Source organism: Rattus norvegicus, chromosome 6, assembly GCF_036323735.1.
Source record: "Rattus norvegicus strain BN/NHsdMcwi chromosome 6, GRCr8, whole genome shotgun sequence".
NCBI lineage: Eukaryota > Metazoa > Chordata > Mammalia > Rodentia > Muridae > Rattus > Rattus norvegicus.
The window spans coordinates 130,129,568-130,147,372 of NC_086024.1; the positions used below are offsets into that span (position 1 = coordinate 130,129,568).

The 17,805-nt window shown below is 51.0% G+C and overlaps 1 protein-coding gene and 1 long non-coding RNA gene across 3 annotated transcripts in view; one reads left to right on the top strand and one right to left on the bottom strand.

The window, feature by feature from the left end:
• Positions 1–608: 608 nt before the first annotated feature.
• The window catches only part of C6h14orf132 (similar to human chromosome 14 open reading frame 132), a 32,978-nt gene continuing 15,781 nt past the window's right edge, over positions 609–17,805 (top strand). The window contains exons 1-2 of the mRNA XM_039113035.2: positions 609–634; positions 1,053–1,452. Coding sequence (XP_038968963.1) covers positions 609–634; positions 1,053–1,452 — 426 coding nt within the window. The remainder of the gene's footprint in view (positions 635–1,052; positions 1,453–17,805) is intronic.
• LOC102550757 (uncharacterized) lies at positions 12,643–14,065 on the bottom strand. Of its 2 annotated transcripts, none has more exons than XR_355093.5 (3): positions 13,927–14,065; positions 13,147–13,308; positions 12,643–13,017 (listed from the first exon to the last, which is right to left on the bottom strand). It is a non-coding gene; the product is annotated as an uncharacterized LOC102550757 (long non-coding RNA). The 2 variants fall into 2 exon arrangements; XR_010052830.1 differs by lacking the exon at positions 13,927–14,065 and having other exon boundaries at positions 12,643–12,786; positions 12,901–13,017; positions 13,147–13,425.

Here is a 17,805-nt window from a genome sequence, read left to right on the forward strand (position 1 = left end):
CCTCAGGGTCACGACCCGTTTGGGGTCAAATGACCCTTTCACAAGAATCACATTTCAGATATCCTGCATGTCAGATGCTTACGTTACAAATCATAACAATAGTGATGTGGCAACCAAAATAATTTTATGGTCAGGGACCACCGCAGCATGAGGAATTGTATTGAAGGGTTGCAGCTCTAGGAAGTCTGGAAACCGCTGCCGTCGAGGGGTGGGAACCAGCGGGGTTCTGGACTGAAGACTGGAGACCAGTACTTGGGCCGGAAGGGTACAGAGATGCTGTAAGTGGAGAGAGGAAGAGCTGAGCCTGGAAGAGTTAGAGACCCCGTGAAGCAAGAGAGAAAACAAACCGGAAGAGCAGGGTGGGAGGTGGGAAGGAGGAAAGGAAAGGGGGAGGGGAGAACGAGAATGACAGGATGGGGACACACACACACACACGCACACACACGCACGCACGGACACGCACACACACACACATGCACGCACTCACGGACACACATAGCCATAGACACACACGCGCGAGCGCGCGCGCGCGCACACACACACACACACACACACACACACACACACACCGTGAACAGCAGGCCCCTCTGTGGCCCTTCATTGCAGCGATGACCGTGGCTTGGGCTACTTTGTGGTAACAGAACCACAGGCACATCTACAGGTTGCATATGCCATTCACTCCATGGTCACCAATAAGGGACACTGGTCACGCTACACATCACCCTGTGACACGTGCCGCATCTTACTTAATTCCTAGGTTCTGTTACTCTCATTCTATCAACAAGGATACCCGGGTTCAAACAAGCACTAATTCACCCAAACCACACAATACAAAAATGCTAGACTTTCTGCTTTGTTCTGCCTAGTTCAAGAGCCAAGCACTCAGAAGTCTAGGAGCAGTGCTGCTAAGACAGGTGCGTCTACTCAACCAACTCCCCGAAAGCACTGTTGGAGGACCCAGTAGGGCTGGAGTCAAGTGCGCTGAGAAGGGGTACCCATCTCGCTGGATTTGAGTTGGAGGCTGGCTCACCAACCTAGCTGGCCCGCCTCAGGTCTCAGTTTCCCCATTCGGCCAGGGCACTGAGAGGACTGTTAGAAATTAAGGGTCTGTCTGTCTTGGCCCGCCCCGGGGGTGTGGCTGGGAATGGTCACGTGAAGGGGCGCCGCGCCCGGGGTCTCCCGCCCACTTGGAGGCGTCTGGAACCGGAGCCTGGAGCCAGCCAGGGCTGTGAGGGCTTTCAGAGACGCGCCACCACGCCGGGGCTGCTGAGGTTACGCTCGCCGGGGCCCGAGGGCACCTGCTCGCGGTTCCGCCGGCTCCCTGATAACTGTGCGGGAGGCTGGACCCGCAGCGGCGACAGCGACGACAGCAGCAGCGAGGACTGGAGCGCAGGCAGCAGCAGCAGCCACACCAGCCGTGACACCATGGATCTGTCTTTTATGGCCGCGCAGGTAACCTGGAATCCTCCCCACGCGCCCTGGGGTCCCCAAGTTTGCAGGACCCCAGCCCCGCTGTCCTCCCCCGTGCAGCAATAGCGTCCGTGTCCAGGTCCTTTGTCCCGAACCAGGGAGCCCCACCTGGTTCGCGTCTTCGGGAGCTTGGCTGTCCTGGGTGAAGTGGCCCATGCCCCTTGCACACCGAAGGATGCGATAGGACTGTCTCCATTGAGCACCCCCACTTCTAAGCAAGACAGTTCCGAGGAGCCTGGGCCGCTGGAGTCGCCCCTCCCAGCCCAACCCCCACCCGCTGTTTACTCTGGAGCCCCTGGGACTGGCAGAGGGGAAGCTGCTCTGCCCATACTGGTTTTGCTTGGCGCTGGTACTCCATCACTTGTTGGTAACCTCGGGGCACCCCCCATTTCCTTCCCACTGTGGGTGGGACTTTAGCCCCTATCGCTCAGAAAGGCAGTGACAGGGCTTTGTGATAGAGAGGGATGCTTAAAAGCATTCTTGCTTTGTATTGGGTTTGAGCCGGGAACCACCACCCGTCCCCTCCACACAAAACAGGTTCCTCGTGGCAGGTGGACAAATGACCTCTTGGCGAGCTGCCTGGTCTCCGCTACAGAAGAATCCCCTGGAGTTGTGATCTTAGGTGTACTCTTGAGCCAAAACAAAGACACACACACACACACCCTTTTCTGGGATTTTGTGTGGTCCCTGGGAAGACCCAGAGTTGACCACAGTGTGGCTACAGGGCTATATTTGGCTGGACACAAGTCCCAAACCACGACATTTCATCTTCTGCGGTCATGTTGGGAGCAGAGTGACAGGGAAGACACCTTGTTGTCTCCTGGGTGCTGGCCAAGGGCCCCCCAAACACTGCTGCTTGTTTTCGGGGGTGATGTTTGAAGGGACACTTTCCTTTTTCCAAACTTTACCCATGTGGTGGAAGTCTGTTTAAAATGTAACTTCAAAAACCAGAGTAGATATGGTCACAAATGGAAGCCTCAAAGGAGTCAGTCTCCATGTTGCCTCTGGGGAATCAGGACCCAGCTTTAGGCAAGCAAGTTGTGACCTCTAACCACCCCAATAACACGCTGTTCTTTACCAGTGGCCCAGTTCACCATGTTCTAACCGTGTGTAAACACCATCATATGGGAAACAGTCACTACCACTCTAGATGGAGGTGGGGTTAGCTGAGCTCTAACTGAGGAGAAGAGAAAAGCTCACAGGATGTCTGTAGCTGCCTTCCTCTCTGCATCCCACAGAAGCTGGGGTTCCCATGGATACAGGATAAATTGATCATTAGTAACTAACCTTGAGGCTAGCTAGAGCATCCACAGTTGCTATGGTGACCTGACAAATAAACAGGGCTTTTTCAGCACCTGTGGGCAGAGCCGGGAGGAGTCTGGGATTTGTGGTGGTGGCTGCTGCAGTGGGGTTTTGTTTTTGTTTTTATAACTCACACTTCAATTGGTCAGTTTGTCCCTGCTGTCACACGGCATTGATTACATGCTCAGCACCATGCTTGCCGAAAAGAAGGAAAATGTGAGTAGGCACACCAGTGAAAGGCACACTAAGGTTGGTTGAGGACCTACTATGTGTGAACTCCTGCAAGTTCTATTAGCCTGAAGTTGTGCTGATCAGGGTGCCTGATGTCAGGGAGAGGGAGTAGTTTACCCCCAGGACATGCAGTTCATGAGGAAGGAAGCCGGCTGTGAACCTAGACCCTAGGATCTTCAGAGATTGGGCATTTCCCCCTTGTGACTTCACCCTAGGGACAAACTCCAGGATGGCTCATCTCTTCTCTCCTTCTGGAAGTGCTGGAGCCATGGTGCCTCCTGCACAACACAGGCTTGGTTGTACTCAGCATTGCTCCCTGGTGTAGACCTGTCTCCCTGTTCCCATAGGAAGAGAATCGCTATGTTTTGTAATCTGTAGGACCTAGCAGTGTGTGGGAGTGAGCACCTGGTGTGTGTGTATGTGTGTGTGTGTGTGTGTGTGTGTGTGTGTGTGTGTGTGTGTGTATGTGTGTGTGTTGGGGGGGTTGTTTCCTCTTACCAGTCTTGTCTGGCAGTGAGCTCCTGCAGAGAAATATTGGCACACAATTTCCTTCTTTAGCCCCTTGTGTCACATACCCTGCCAAGCACAGGGGCAGGAGCGCTGAGGGACAGAGTTGGATGGGACCTAGGTCCTCTTTCAGGGTAGTTATAAGGCATTGCTTAGATCAGGACTCAGCAAGAGAAAAACAGACCAACTATTGGGCTCAGCACTGAGCAGCACATAGTAGGTCTTCAAAAAGCCTCTCTTAGATGATTGGATGTGGGCGAGATGAGATGTGTGCTCACGAGAGGACACTCATGTGGACAGCAAGTCCATGCAAGACGCCAAGTGTGAACGCCATCAGCAGGACTCTGAGGAGGCGGTAGACATAGTAGGACGACAGGCAGATGGCCCCCGGTAAGCTTGAGAAGAAAGCGGCATGGAGGTAGAGGGAGGGAGGGCTCAGGGCAATCCAGAGCCCTTCAGAGAGCTAGAGGAGTGGAGACACAGTGGATCTAGTGTGGGGATGGGTGGGGGTGTGGTCAGGACCAGGTTACGGAAGGTGCTGACTGATCTGAGAAGCTTGGGTAGAATCATAGCGTAGTGGGAGCCTTTGTGAGTTCTTCAGCACAGAAATGGCATCAGTAAAGCGGTGCCTAGGGAAACCTTCTGTGTGCCCCCTTCCCGCCCTGCCTGCCTGTGGATGGAAGCTGGAGGAATGGGTGGGGCCAGGAGTACCTTCACGGGTGTAGGGAATGAAACCAGACCCACCTGACTCCAGACCTGGGCTTCCTGCCTTCAAGGACAGCTAATGCTGAATAAGATTCCTGTCTGCAACTTAGCTTGCAAGCCCTTGGAAGGATTTGGAGCTGCAAAAATAAATGTTGAGATGATGCCCCGCCAGCTGCGGGGCATGGATTGTTACCCTGACACAGAGGTGTATCCGTCCTGCTCTGGAGGAGGCTGAGAGAGGCTCTGGGAGAGGCTAGGCCTCAAAGGTTTAAGGCGGGCCCTGCACAGCTCTAGGCACTTGGTCACCTTTGCCAGTACAGTTCCCTGAAGTCCCTGGATCCTGCAGTTTTGGAGATTGTAGACGTGGAGGGCATCCATTTTCCTGCAGCCAGAGGTGACGAGATGGGCAGGGTCACCAAGACTCCAGTGCTGGGGAGAGAGAGGATGTCCAGGATAGAGCCCAGATTCTTGCACTCAAAGATGGCTGACACCCATTTTCTCCCTCAGGAGCTGAGATCTGCTTTAACACTCCTTCAAACCTGGGCTGCTCACTAGTGACTTCTAGACTCTGAGTTCGTTGTATTGGTCACACTTGGGAATGTCTGAGACTGGGTCCTGAGAAGTCACCTGCGACCAGTGAGCATCTACTCTGAGGAGAGCCATTGAGGTTCCCATGCAGGAAATGGGATATTACTGGGACCCCACACTCATTCCCTTAGGATTTGTGAGAGGAACTGCACTTTCCTGTGCCCTTTGGATCAAGCATGTGTGAGATCTCGGTCATGCTTCTTTCTTGGACTGTGCCTAAAGCGACTGGTGTCTGTCCAGTAGTAATCAATGTTCCTGGCTTTAGACTCCCCTGTGGCTGTTAGAAGTCCCCCAGCCCTTACCCCCGGTCCCACCCAGGAATCCACATAAGAACAGTACTTCCAGTGACAGAGCCCTAGAGAGACACTCAGCCAGCAGGGTCCCCTCCCTGCCCTTGGTTGAAGCATGTCCCTGGCTCTCTGGCCAGTCTTGGGTCATAAAAAGACAAGTGTCCCCAGAAAGTCCCAAATGCAACAGTGATGTCACAGCTTAAAATATTTAAAGCAAAAACGTGAGGCTCCAAACATGAGCATCTCCCTCCTGTAGATTGTACCTGTCACCTGCAGTCCAGCAGGGGACTGTTCCTCCCATGGTTCAGACTGTGAGGAAACAGGGGAGCCTAGAAGCACAGCCACCTTCTCTACAAGCAAGAGAGTGGGGCCCCCTCTGCTGATCCAAGGCTATCTCATACTCATCCCTCCTCTCCTTCAGAGCAGACCAAGAAGTGGGGGTGCAATGAACCCTTCTAGAATTAGCCTCAGAAAATCAATCCCCCATTTTCTCAGATACACAAAACATTGTGTTTCTGCCCATGTTTAAGCCAGTTCTTAAAGGTAAAAATGAACAGAAAAGCCAGCTACACCACTAGAATTTCTTCTCCATCAGCTCTGAGGCCAGAAGTCCACACACGGGCGTCCACTGTCCTGGGCACTGAAGGCCTGGAAAGAGGTCTGCTCACCTTCAATTGGGCATCAAGGTGTCCCTTGCCACCGCTGGTGTCCCTTGTCCTTTACAGATGTCACTCTCACCTCTGCTTCTATGGTTACATGGCATCTTCTCTGTCCATGCCCCATTCCCATGGTCCCCAGTGAGATGAGGGTCACCTTAGAACCTTAGATAGGGTGACCCTGTGTGCACACATGCAGAGAATCTGTCTATAAATAAAGGTTCTGGGTTGGGACTTTAGTGCCTTTCTTGAAGGGGACAGAGTTCAGCTGATAATAGCATCTGAAGACCTCCCCGCCCACCCTAGAGACTGAGCGAGCACATGCTCCTCCAAGTCTCAAGTTCTTCACCTTTGAAATGGGAATGCGATGCTGCTCATCTTGTTCATCGGGTGGGGATTCACTGCGTGTCAAGCCCACAGTGGATTGTGAGACAAGACGCAGCGTGGCCTAGGACTCTGGAGCCCACCAGGGCCACCTTTGATAGAGCTTAGCTTGAAGGTTATATAATGGTCGTGCACACAGGAGAAGGGAGGTGGACAGAGGAACCAGCATGCGCTGGTCAGCACCGCCTTGACACAGTGTGTCCTTACCAGCAGGGATCACTGCAAGCCATTTGTTGGGCTGGAGCAGAGGGGCAGGTGATGAAGCATTAGAGGACAGAGCCAGGGAGCCTGCGGCCAGCTGGGTGGCTTCATGGAGAGGAGCAGGGTAGTGAGGGGCGCCCTGAAGAGTAGGGGCCTGATCTGGAGGTCCCATGCTACAGGTCTCATTTGTGCCAGGCACATACACGGGCTGGGGCAGTGGTTCTTCTGTGTTTTAGAGGAAGTAGAAATGGTGATGTTCATGTGCTGTGTCTGTGTGCATGTATGTGTGTGTGTGTTTGTGTGTGCATGTATGTGTACATGTGTGTATGTATGTGTACATGTGTGTATGTGTGCATGTATGTGTACATGTGTGTATGTATGTGTGTGTATGTGTACATGTGTGTATGTGTGCATGTATGTGTACATGTGTATGTTTGTATGTGTGTTTGTGCATGTATGTTATGTGTATGTTTGTGCATGTGTGCACTCACGTGTGGATGTGTGCATGTGTGTGTGCGTGTGTATGTGTGTTTGCATGTGTTCGCACGTGTAGACTATAAGCATGGGGGGGCCGAGGTCATTAGCGGGTGTTTTCCCCCACTGATTTCTTCCTTAGCTCTTAGTATAAAGCCTTTCACTGACCCTGCAGCTCAGCAGTTCACTAGGAGGTCTGTGTGGCTACTGATCCTGGGGATCCTTCTGTCTCTGCCTCCCCAGCACTGGGATTGCTAGCAGGTGTCACTGTGCCTGGCTCTTTATGTGGGTTCTGGGTCTCCAACTCAGTTCTTGAGTTTGCTGTGCAAGCACCTGACCTACTGAGCCAACTCTCCAACCTCCAGATTGGATTTTTGAACGCTAACGATGAATTAGGAATCTGTAGCAACCTGACCAGCCTCGTCATGGGATGCCTGGTTCCTGTTGATTCTTGAGGTTGCTAAGAGACCTAAAGGAGACATCTAAACTGCTCACAGTTTTATAGGACAAGATTCAAGAAGGACACGCCTAACCAGAGGGCTTGTCTCCTTCAAATTCTCACTGAAAAGACTTAGTAAGCATGGAGTGTTCTCATCAGGCTTGTCTCAGAGGTAGCTGTGCGACATTTCTTGAGGAGCATAATGAACAGTTAACAAAGACATCTACATCACAGACACTTTTCTGGGTCAAATTTCTAGGGAATATTTTAAAACCTAGGACTTCGTGGGCGGGTATGGGGCCGTGCATCTCCAAGCAAATACTGCTTATGCATCAATTCCTGTGTTCTCTTTCTTGCTATTGAGCCAAACCCTAGCTTCTTCTGCCCTGAGAGTCAGAGACTAATACTTGGGCCTTCTCTGCCCATTCTGTCTCCCTGAGATGTCCTGTCCCTTCCCTTCACGGCCACTATTTATCTCCTATGTACATAGTGCAAGGCATGGTACCCAACCATACAGGGACTCTCACCAGATCTTTACAAGAGATGGGTTCTCTGGAGACTCATTGTACAAATCAGGAAACAGAGGCCACCTGCCCATGGTTGTACAGCTAGGATGCAAGTGTGGGTATCTGTACTTGTTACCCTTTTTTTTTTTTTAGTTTTGTTGGTGGTGGTGGTGGTTGTCTTGGTCATTGTCAATGGCGGTCGTGGTTGGTGGTTGGTTGTAGGTGATGATCCTGATTGGTGGTTGGTAGTTGGTTCTGAGAAGTTAAAGGTTCACAGAAAAGTCAAGAGGGGAATGTAATGATTTCCCATAAGCCCTCAGTCTGGCATGCAGAGCCTCTCCCATCATCTGCATCCGTCACTACAGGGGCCAAGGGACACTGGAGAATTTGTGTTGACATGTCAACTTTAGCCAAAGCATATAGTTCACAATACTCTTCGTGTTGGACATTACGCGTGTTTGAACACATATGTGATGATGTGCATCCTTCATGATATGGCATCATGCAGACTATTTCCACTGCCCTAAAATATCCTCAGTGTTCTCTCTTCTCTCCCACTCTCAGCTCCCAGTCATCTGTTTGCTGTCTCCATACTTTGCTTAAGTCTAGTGTGTCACCACCCCAGATCTGCCCTGTCTTTGCATGGCTTGGTAGCTCACTCTTTTTTAGCATCAACTAGCATTCTTCTTGGATGAACCATTTCTTTATCTATCTTGGTTGACAGGAGATTATATTGTTGATAAATGAAGCTGCTATAAGCAAATGTTTCTAGGTTGGCAGGGGCTAAGTTCAATGCCCTTTAATTGAAGTATTTAAACCATTTACACTTAATGTATTTGTTGATATGGTGAAGCTTAAGTGTACTATCTATTACACTGTTTCCTATTTTTTTTCCAACTGTTCTCTGTTCCCTCTTTCTGCCTTCTTTTAAGATGAGAAATTCTTATTTTCCTATGTAATTTCCTTAGACATAAATCTTTGGTTTTTATATTTTAATGGTTACATAGGAGATTCATTAAAGATTTTTTAGCTCACAGCCTATTTGTCTGTGTAATAAATGCTACAGTAGCATGCTCCTGTTTCTACTCTTCCAGTTTCTGCACTATGGTGGCTACTTTTATGTAACATGTAAACTATAATATATTACATCAATACTATAATTATTATATAATAAATATTATAGACCAACACTTACTATCTTTTTTAAAAGTCAGTTTTCTTCAATTTGTTTAAATAATAAGGGCAAACCTTACATATTTTTTCCATATGGTAATTTCTCCTGACGTCTTTTCTTTCTTTTGTGTAGAGCCTCATTTCTTTGAGACATTATTTTCTTTCTGCCTGGAGGGGCTTTGGCATCTCTAGTGCTATTCAGTTGCTGGATGAATTCTTCCAGCTTTTGTATGTCTGGGCATTCTAAGTTGGTGGTTTAGTTAAAAATATGGCTTCACCTTCTAGCTTGTGTTGTTTCCAGAGAAAATCTTCTGATATCTATGCTCTGTTCCTCTAAGTATAGTGTGTCTTTCCCCCTCTGGCTGCTTTTAAGATTTTTATCCTTTTCTCTGGGTTTGAGCAATGTGGGGAGGATGTGCCTCTATGCAGTTCTCCTCATGTTTCTGGCACTTGGGATTCCGAAATGTGTGTGGGGGGAGCTGGAGAGGTGACTCCACAGTTAAGAGTGTGTGTTGCTCCTCAAAGGATCCTAGTTGGTTCCTAACACACTCATCTGGCCACTACTAACTCAGGTCAGATGCTGTCTACTGGCCTCTGTGGGTCCAGCCCCACATAAATTACACATCATCAAAAATAAAGTAAATCTAAAAATGTGTGCGTGGGCTATAGCCTCATCACATTTGGAGACTTTTCTGACATCAGTTCTTTGTGCATTTTCTGCTCCCTCCTCTGGCCTTTGTGCTTTAGAAACTCTTCATTCCTCTCTTAGGCTGCCTCAGATTTTCCCACAGTCCACCAGTGCTTTTCTTTCTCTCACGTTTCATCCGAGGAGCTGTTATTGACGTCTCTTCAGGACCACTACCATTTTATTCAGCCATCATTAAACTAATCCAAGCCCATCCAGAGTATTGCTATCTCAGAGACTGTGGGTATTGTCTCTAGACACGTAATTTACATCCTTTAAAAATTATCTTGCATTTTCTTAACACATTCGGTGCTTATCTGAGCCTCTTAAAACAGGTGAGACACAATATAAAAGCCTGTTTTAAATGTCCTCTCACACTAATTCTTGGGTTTTGTTAGGCTGAGTTGTGTTTGAGTGACTGACTCCCTCACTTTCTAGTTTGGGGTGCATCTCTTTGTCTGTCTAGTCATTTTTGGTCAGACACCAAGCACTGTATATTTTTTTCTCCTCCTTCTCCTTCTCCCTCTCCTCTTCTTCCTCCTCTTCCTTTTCCTCTTCCTTCTCCTCTTCCTCCTCTTCTTCCTCCTCTTCCTCCTCCTCCTCCCCCTCTCTCTTCTCTCTTTTTAAGACTGTGTGTGTGTATGTGTGTGTGTGTGTGTGTGAGAGAGAGAGAGAGGGGGGGGGTGTGGAGGAAAGGAGAGAGGGAGAGAGAGAGAGAGAGATCCTAGATGTCCTGGAACTCCCTCAATAGACAAGGCTGGCCTTGAACTCTGCCTTTGCCTCCTCTAGTGCTGAGATTAAAGGTGTGCACTACCACATCTGGCTAAGCATTGTAAATTTCACCTCGGTCACACGGAAAGAATTACTGTATCCTTTAAATATCCTTTATCTTTATTCTGGATAAAGACCACTCATTTGGGAACAGCTTGGATTCTCCAGGGATTGTTTTAAGGTTTCCTAGGCATTGTTGGTGCCATATTTAGTCTGGTGGTAACTGCTGTAGCTAGCGAGGGCAGCCCATTCTCCCTGCTGCCCTGTGAGTTATGAGGCCCACCATGTGGCTGAGGGGAGGAAGCGGGAGTGGTGGTTCGCTGCTCTCTTTGGTTGCCTCTGTCTCAGCAATGTGTGCACACATATGACTGACTTCCCAGCCATAGCCTGTGGGGACCATGAACACCTTCTTCAAGCCTCTAGGGCTCCCCATCCGCCATCTCTCAATACTCAAAGCATACTCGCTTGACAGCCACGTCCTGAAAACTGTTTTTATAATACTGACCTTGCTTTTTCCGGTTGAGTAAGTGAATTTGGTTCCAGTGACTCCATCTGGGCTGGAAGCAGAATTTCTTAACCCTGTGTTTTTCAGCATCTGTATTTCCAAACCTCTTTTCTCCCATTGTGGTAAAGAAATAGGCACTGGGTCCACCCAAGAACCCTGGACACGAGCTTCTCTTTCTGTAGGCCATACAGCTCGAAAACGCAGATCCTTATATTGCACGCAAGGGTCTGACGCCCGAGTTGGAGAAGTAAAGTCACGTGCACACTGCCTACCTTGGCCACATGGATTCTTCTGTGTGTGTGCGCGCGTATGCTTCATGTGTGTGTGTGTGTGCGTGTGTGTGTGCGCGTGTGTGTGCACGCGCATGCGCGCGCGCGCGTGTACGCATACGCATGTCGTGCACGCGCACATGTGGACATTCCAGAAGAAGCTATACCAGGAAGCCATCAGGGGTACATCTCAGTGACAGGGCTGGGGCTGGAGCTGGTTTTGGAGGGGTGTTTTCAGTTTTACGGGGGCCAGGCTGTCCTAGAACTTGAAATCCTCCTGCCTCCACCTTCCAAATGCTGAGATTATAAGTAACCACCACCCAATCTGGCTAAACCTGAGTTTCTTTAGGCTTCTGTCCCGACATCAGGATCGTGGGAAGCCCCGTGGAAAGAAGAAGCCAAGGGAAGGAAGTAGATGCTGCAAACTGAGCCTGGCTCAGCATGGCCGCCTCCCACTCAGCCAGCCCCTGCAGGTCTCGCGAGGAGCCCCCATCTGTAGCCTCAACACGGAGCTCCGGAAGCCCATTAGAAATGCATTAAGACCCGGCTTCTGTGCCAAGGGAGGCCTGAGGGGTGACTAATGGGCTCTACCGTCCCCCACTCCCTACTGTTTGCCCTGCTACAGCCACAGTGTTAGCCACTGCTGCCTCCTTCTCTGACGTCCTGCCCTTCCTTCTCCCTCCTGTGGAGTTCATCTGGCCCTGCAGCCTGGTGAGCCCTGAGCCATGCAGACGGGCAGTCGGGAAAGGGTTGCCCAGACTGGAGCAGCATCCTAGTTAGGCCTTATCCCCTTTTCTGTTGCTTTCCCCCATCTTGGAGCACAAGAGACATGAAGAGCATCGTCAGGAAGGCAGGAACCCGGTCCTCGGGTGGAAGAAGCAGGGGCAGGTAGCACAGATGGCTCAGGGTCAGGGCACCCCCCAAAGAGCAATCCAGCGAGCATGCCCAAAGTCACCCAAACAGGCAGGGAAAAGAGCTAAGCTATTGCCAACGACAGGGACCAGCAGTTCAGCTAATCGATTGATTGCAGAGTGCTGGAAGGAGTTCTGAGGCTCAGATACACATGTTGCATGTAATTGTCAGATACACTTCCGTTACAATCGTCTTCAGGCCCAGACTCTGTGAGGTGGGCAGAAAGAACATGGCTGGGGGTGGGGGTAGGGAGATGGGGAGATGGACTGGCGACAGCCCTGGAAAACAGGGATACCGTGTTTTTCCACACAGCCTTCCTCTCTCCTACACAGCTCTGTTCAGCCTTCAGTCTCGAAGCTTTCTCTGACGCTCCCTGACAGCAAAGACCTTCATTTCATACACACCGAACTCGCTGTGCCCTAGCCCAGGACCAGACCCGATAAATATTTAATGAATGAAATAAGATCAGGCACAGAGGTCAATGAATACAGAGTGCTAGGAAGCAGGCCGAGTCCCAGTGGGCCTGGAAGGCCAGTACTTCCTGCCGGCACAAAGTGTCCCCCACTGTCCCTCAAACCCCAGCTTCCTCCCGCCCTTCAGTCCCTGCAGCATGGCTGCCATGTGCCGGGTCCTGGCACATTTGGCTTTCCACTTGGCGTTTTGTCACATACAACCTCTTACATGTCAGTGGTGTGCGCTGTGGGTGCTTCTTAGTGTCCTGAGGAGGAAACAAGCAGAAGGCTGGAGACACCTGCCCTGGTGTCATGGGGTCCACAGGCTCTGGGGTGTATGCGGAGAAAGAGCTGACCCTCCTTGGAAGGAACCTCCATACTTGTCTCTCAGGATGGTCACTCAAGGGCACCATGACCAACTGTCACAGCTCACTTAGGACTGGGGACTTGAAGTGCAGAAGCCAGGATGGTGCCAGGGACAGGGGATGCTCTGCCACCTGAAGAGAACCGGGGCTTTGGGGAGCCTCTGGGAAGACAGCTCTGCTGCCCCAGAGTTCCATGCCCCTGAGTGAGCTCCCGTGTGTGCTCGCTCCTCACCAGAGAGAGGGAAAGACATGTCCACCTACCTCATTAATTCTGCAAACGTCTGGCATTTGTCCAGTACGGGCTCCAAACTCTTCTAGGCATTTGGACAAAAGCTCTAAAGGACACCCTCTGGTGGTTTCACTCCCTGAGGCTTGGTTACCCTCCGTGTGATGTGGCCATGGATGAATGCTATCCAGTCAGCTCTGTAGCCCGGCAACATGTAGAAAGACATCAGGAAAGCAGGAGGGGGAGCAGGACATAGGCACATCACTGGTCCCAGGAAGCTGATGCCTCAGGGCTGTCTGCACAGCATGATGCAGGCTCCTCTTCCCCCTGCAGCCCTCCATGTCCTCTCCCCTCAGAGCCCTAGGACACCCCAATCCCAGACAAGCCCTAACAGCCATAGGCAGAATGTCGCTGACTCCCTTCTCCCAGGCCACTTGCCACCCAGTGTTAGGGAGCACAGCTGTGGGAGCCAGGATACACAGCTCACACCACTGGTCCCCAACAGCCATAACAAGGAAGTGTAAAGAAATAGGGTTTCTGATAAGACACAGAGGAAGCGTGCCAGGCAACCCGAGCCACACCCCTGCAGACCAAAGGCCTCCTTCTATGAGACCCTCAGGTCAATGAGCAAACACCAGGCCTGGGTGGAGGCACCATGAACACAGAGGTAGAAACCTGGGTGTGAATTCCAGCAAGCCATTTCATCATCAGAGAGTGCTGGCCAAATCTCCCACGCACAGTCAGGTTTTATATCATCAAGGGCATGTAGCCACTGTGTCTGCAGATCGAGTTACAGGGGTGGGGGATGCCACTACCTCTCAAAGCTGTGACTTCAGCTGGAGGCAGGCAGCCTTGCTCTTCCTTCTACTGTACTGACAGGAAGCCACTGAGTCGCTCCAAGCCCCGGTGCACTTGGCCTCACCGTGCAGGGGGAGATCTGTGGTCAGTTACCAGAAGCCTCGGGATTCTGTAGCCTAAACATAGCAGTATGACACCCATAAGTGTCGGGAAACTTGGCTGATTCACTGTGACCGTCTTGTCTTCAGCCAGCGGTCTTCTTCCCTTTCCTGCTGCCTGCCACACTAGGCAGTAAGTCTTATCATCTCCTCTAGACAGCCTGTCTCCCAGCGCCTGGGAGAGTGTCTGAGACAAGAAACAGGTTCGAGTCCCAGGCCTGCCTCTGCCTCCATCACTCCTCAGTTTCTCTGTTCGGAAGGGACGTTATCAACCAGCACATGACTGGACCACAGAACAAGCAAGTGAGAGGCGGGGTGTGAAAGCACATAGCCTTGCCTATCATGCTCAGGACTCCCTTCTCCAGCTCTGACACACACACACACACACACACACACACACACACTGCATGAGAAATAACCAGCTACACGGGACTGTACAAATGCCAGTAGGTGTGGTGCTTGAGCGGTCACCTTGTGTACTCCCTCTGTGTCACCTCCTTTTATGGCTTTATGAATTAACATTGGGATTGACCCCAGGGCCCCGTGCATGCAGGGCCCGTGTTCCAGCGCTGAGCTGATTCCCCAGGTGTTTGTATAAATCAGTTTTCATAGAGCATTTCTCAGAAAACCCATCACCTCTTTGGATCTTGCCCTGATACCCTCATTGATGTGGGCCGTGGAGTGCAGTTGTGCCTCACGGCGTGCCTAGCCTCTGGCTTGCTCTGCGACACTGTCGTTCCTTCCTGTGTGCCTCTGTTCATGCAGGTCTCCCCTGCAGCGTTTGCGCAGTAGATATTTTTGAACCTTAGCACAAATATGTCAAGAACTGAGATGAGCCCGAGACTTCTCCCCGCCTGTGTAACTTCACAGATGCTGAGGAAAGATGCCGGACTTTTGACTCCTCTGGCTTGGAGTCAAAGCCCTCTCTTAGCCACTGGAGCCAGAAGCTGGGCCTCCTGCTCACACTCAGGCTCCCTAGGGAGGTACAGAATGGCCCAAGGAGTCTGCATAGCAACTTAAGGACTCTGCCCATGGCTGCAATCTTACCCATGACCGCTCTTCTGTCTTATTCACTGAGGAAGGGCTCTCAGTCAAACCCAGACAGAGCTCACCGTGGCTAGTCTCACTGGCTAGCTTCAACCGAGGGTCCCTGTCTCCGCCTTCTGAGGTGGCATTACAGGTGTGCTGTCATTCCCACTTGGCATTTATGAGGTTGAGGGGATTTGGACCTAATGCTCACACGGGCAGAGCAAGGAATGGTTCAAGCGCTTGCCCTGCCTGTGTGAGCATTAGAGAAATTATCTAGATCAGGTTGGCCTATAGGTAGGTCCGTGTGGGATTATCTTGCACACTGATGTAAGAGGACCCAGCCCACTGTGGGCAGGTCCACTACCTAGGCAAGGGGTCCTGTTCAGTATAAGACAGAACACTAGCTGGGAGCAGGCAAGAGTCCCTGCCTCTGTTCTCGCTCTGCTCCCGAGTGTGAACAGGAAGCTTTAAGTTCCTGCCCTGGCTTTCCCACAGTGAGTCACCGGAACGGGGAGCTGTCAGCCAAATAAAACTCTTTACTCTCCAAGTTGCTTCCAGCCAAGGTATTTTATCACCTTGACAGAACGTAGCAGGTTGTGTGTGAGAGTGATTTCTCACTAGCCTGTTCCTAAGTGGGCCAGGCTGGCTGGCCTGAGATTCCCTGCCTCAGCCTTGTCTGTGTTGGGATTACAGGTACTTGTGGCCATACACAGCTCTTTACACACGGCTTCTGGAATTGAACTCGGTTTTTCACGGCTTCGAGGCGAGCACATTGGTACCTGCACCTTCTCGCCTGTGCATTTCTTTCGTTTGTCGCTAGATCTGTCCACCAGCTGCAAATGTGGCTGGAAAGTCCTGCCAAACTGCAAAAAGCCAGGAGTAACAAGGTTACTCCAGTAACCTCTGACACTGATGTGCCCTCCCCTACACACACACACACACACACACACACACACACACACACACACACACACACACACTGATGTGATTGTGGTTTTTATGGGTTTTTGTTTTTAGAAATGCTTTTACCCCTGAGCTTCAGCACCAAGAGGCAAAGTTTGAGAGATGTTAACCTCCTCTTGGTCTGGCCATTACTGAAAAGACTCCTTTGCCCTTAATTGGCTTAACGAGTGTGGTTGTTGCTGTCTCTCGCAAACACCCTCACCAGGTTTCCAAGATGAAGCTGAAGATGCTCCCTCTGAGCCGGGTACACCAGCCTAGCTCCCTGAAGGCCGCTCCCATTGTGCACACACCCACAATTCCAGGGCAGTGGCCACACAGGCCCTCTCAGCCCAGGCAGCTGCAGTCCGACCTGGGCTTTTCACCAGAGGGTCAGTGTGCCCTCTTCACTCCTGAACTGCCAAGACCATCCATCGTTTCTTGGGGTGCTCCATGCCCCAATAACCCTTGATGTTCTAACTACTATCAGAAATAATACAGTTTGGCTTCTAAGCTGATTTTGTCTCCAGCATGGAGAACATTCAGTGTTACAGGATGATACAGGACTGCCGTTTGCCTACACGATGCATTGAGTGCCCGGGGCATGCCGGAACAGTCAGGGTCAAAAAACAGCCGTCTCCCCTATCCAGATTGCCCTCGGAGTAGCTCTCAGGGTACAAAAGCAGGACCCCTCGCCCAAGAGAGACAAACTATTTCACCAGACATCTGGGAGCTGGGCAAGATGGGGGTCAACCCATCTCTCTGACTGTGGCAAACAGAAATCCTAATGTAACATCAGTTTGCCACTGTGGGACAAAGTCCCCCACTCCCTTGTTCCTGTCTGCGTGTTCATCCCCAGTCAATCTCACTGCCTAGACTTCCCCTGCAGCAGACAGCATGGGCTTAGAAAGTTATTTCTTACGAAGTGCTCTCTGCTGGGGGACAGGTTGGTGGCCTTGTGTGGAACAACCACTGGCCAACAGGGATTTGACCCCTACGCACACCCACACACCCTCATTTTCACGACATCACGACTTGCTCCCTGTGCTCAGCCAGGGCTCAGATGGCGCTTCCCGAATGCCGCCAGACACGGGTGACTCTCTGGCTTCTGACCCAGTTGGACACACAAAAATAACCACAAGTGAGCGGGGTCAGGGATCAGCCAGCACAGCTGCCTTAGTGTGTCTCCTGCTCAGCCAGGTGTTCTTGTGACAGGGATCACCCAGGAGCCACAGTGCTGCATGGAGGAGACCGGAATTTCGGAGATGGTTTCCTTTGACTCATCAGACTCCACAGTGTAGAGTCTGAAGTGTGTTGGTAGTTCAAGCTAAAGAGAACTTTCCCAGGCAAAGGAAGAATAAAAATCCCAAAGAATTATAACCGTGAGGCAAACTTGACACCATTATCCCGTCCTACCACCACCACACACTCCGGGATGTACCTCTGGTGTAGGCTGTCTCTGTTTCATGTCTTCCCCTCCTACATCCTCCTCCTGTCCCCCTTCAAGACAAAGGACTGTGTTTCTCTCTTCATACATCTGGCCTTTGACCTGTTCTTGGCATATAATAGATGCTCAACAAAGTGTCTGTTTCATTTATGAGTGAATGAACAAGTTGGTCAGATTTCCCACCCTTCGCCTCGTGGCCCTGAGACCCTGTTCTGTTCAGGGAAAGGGATACACACTTGGTTCCACAGTGCTACTGAGGCGGTCCAGAGCTCTCGAGTCTCTGAGGTAGAGTAGGTTCGGTTCGCAGCAGCCTGTGCTAGCTG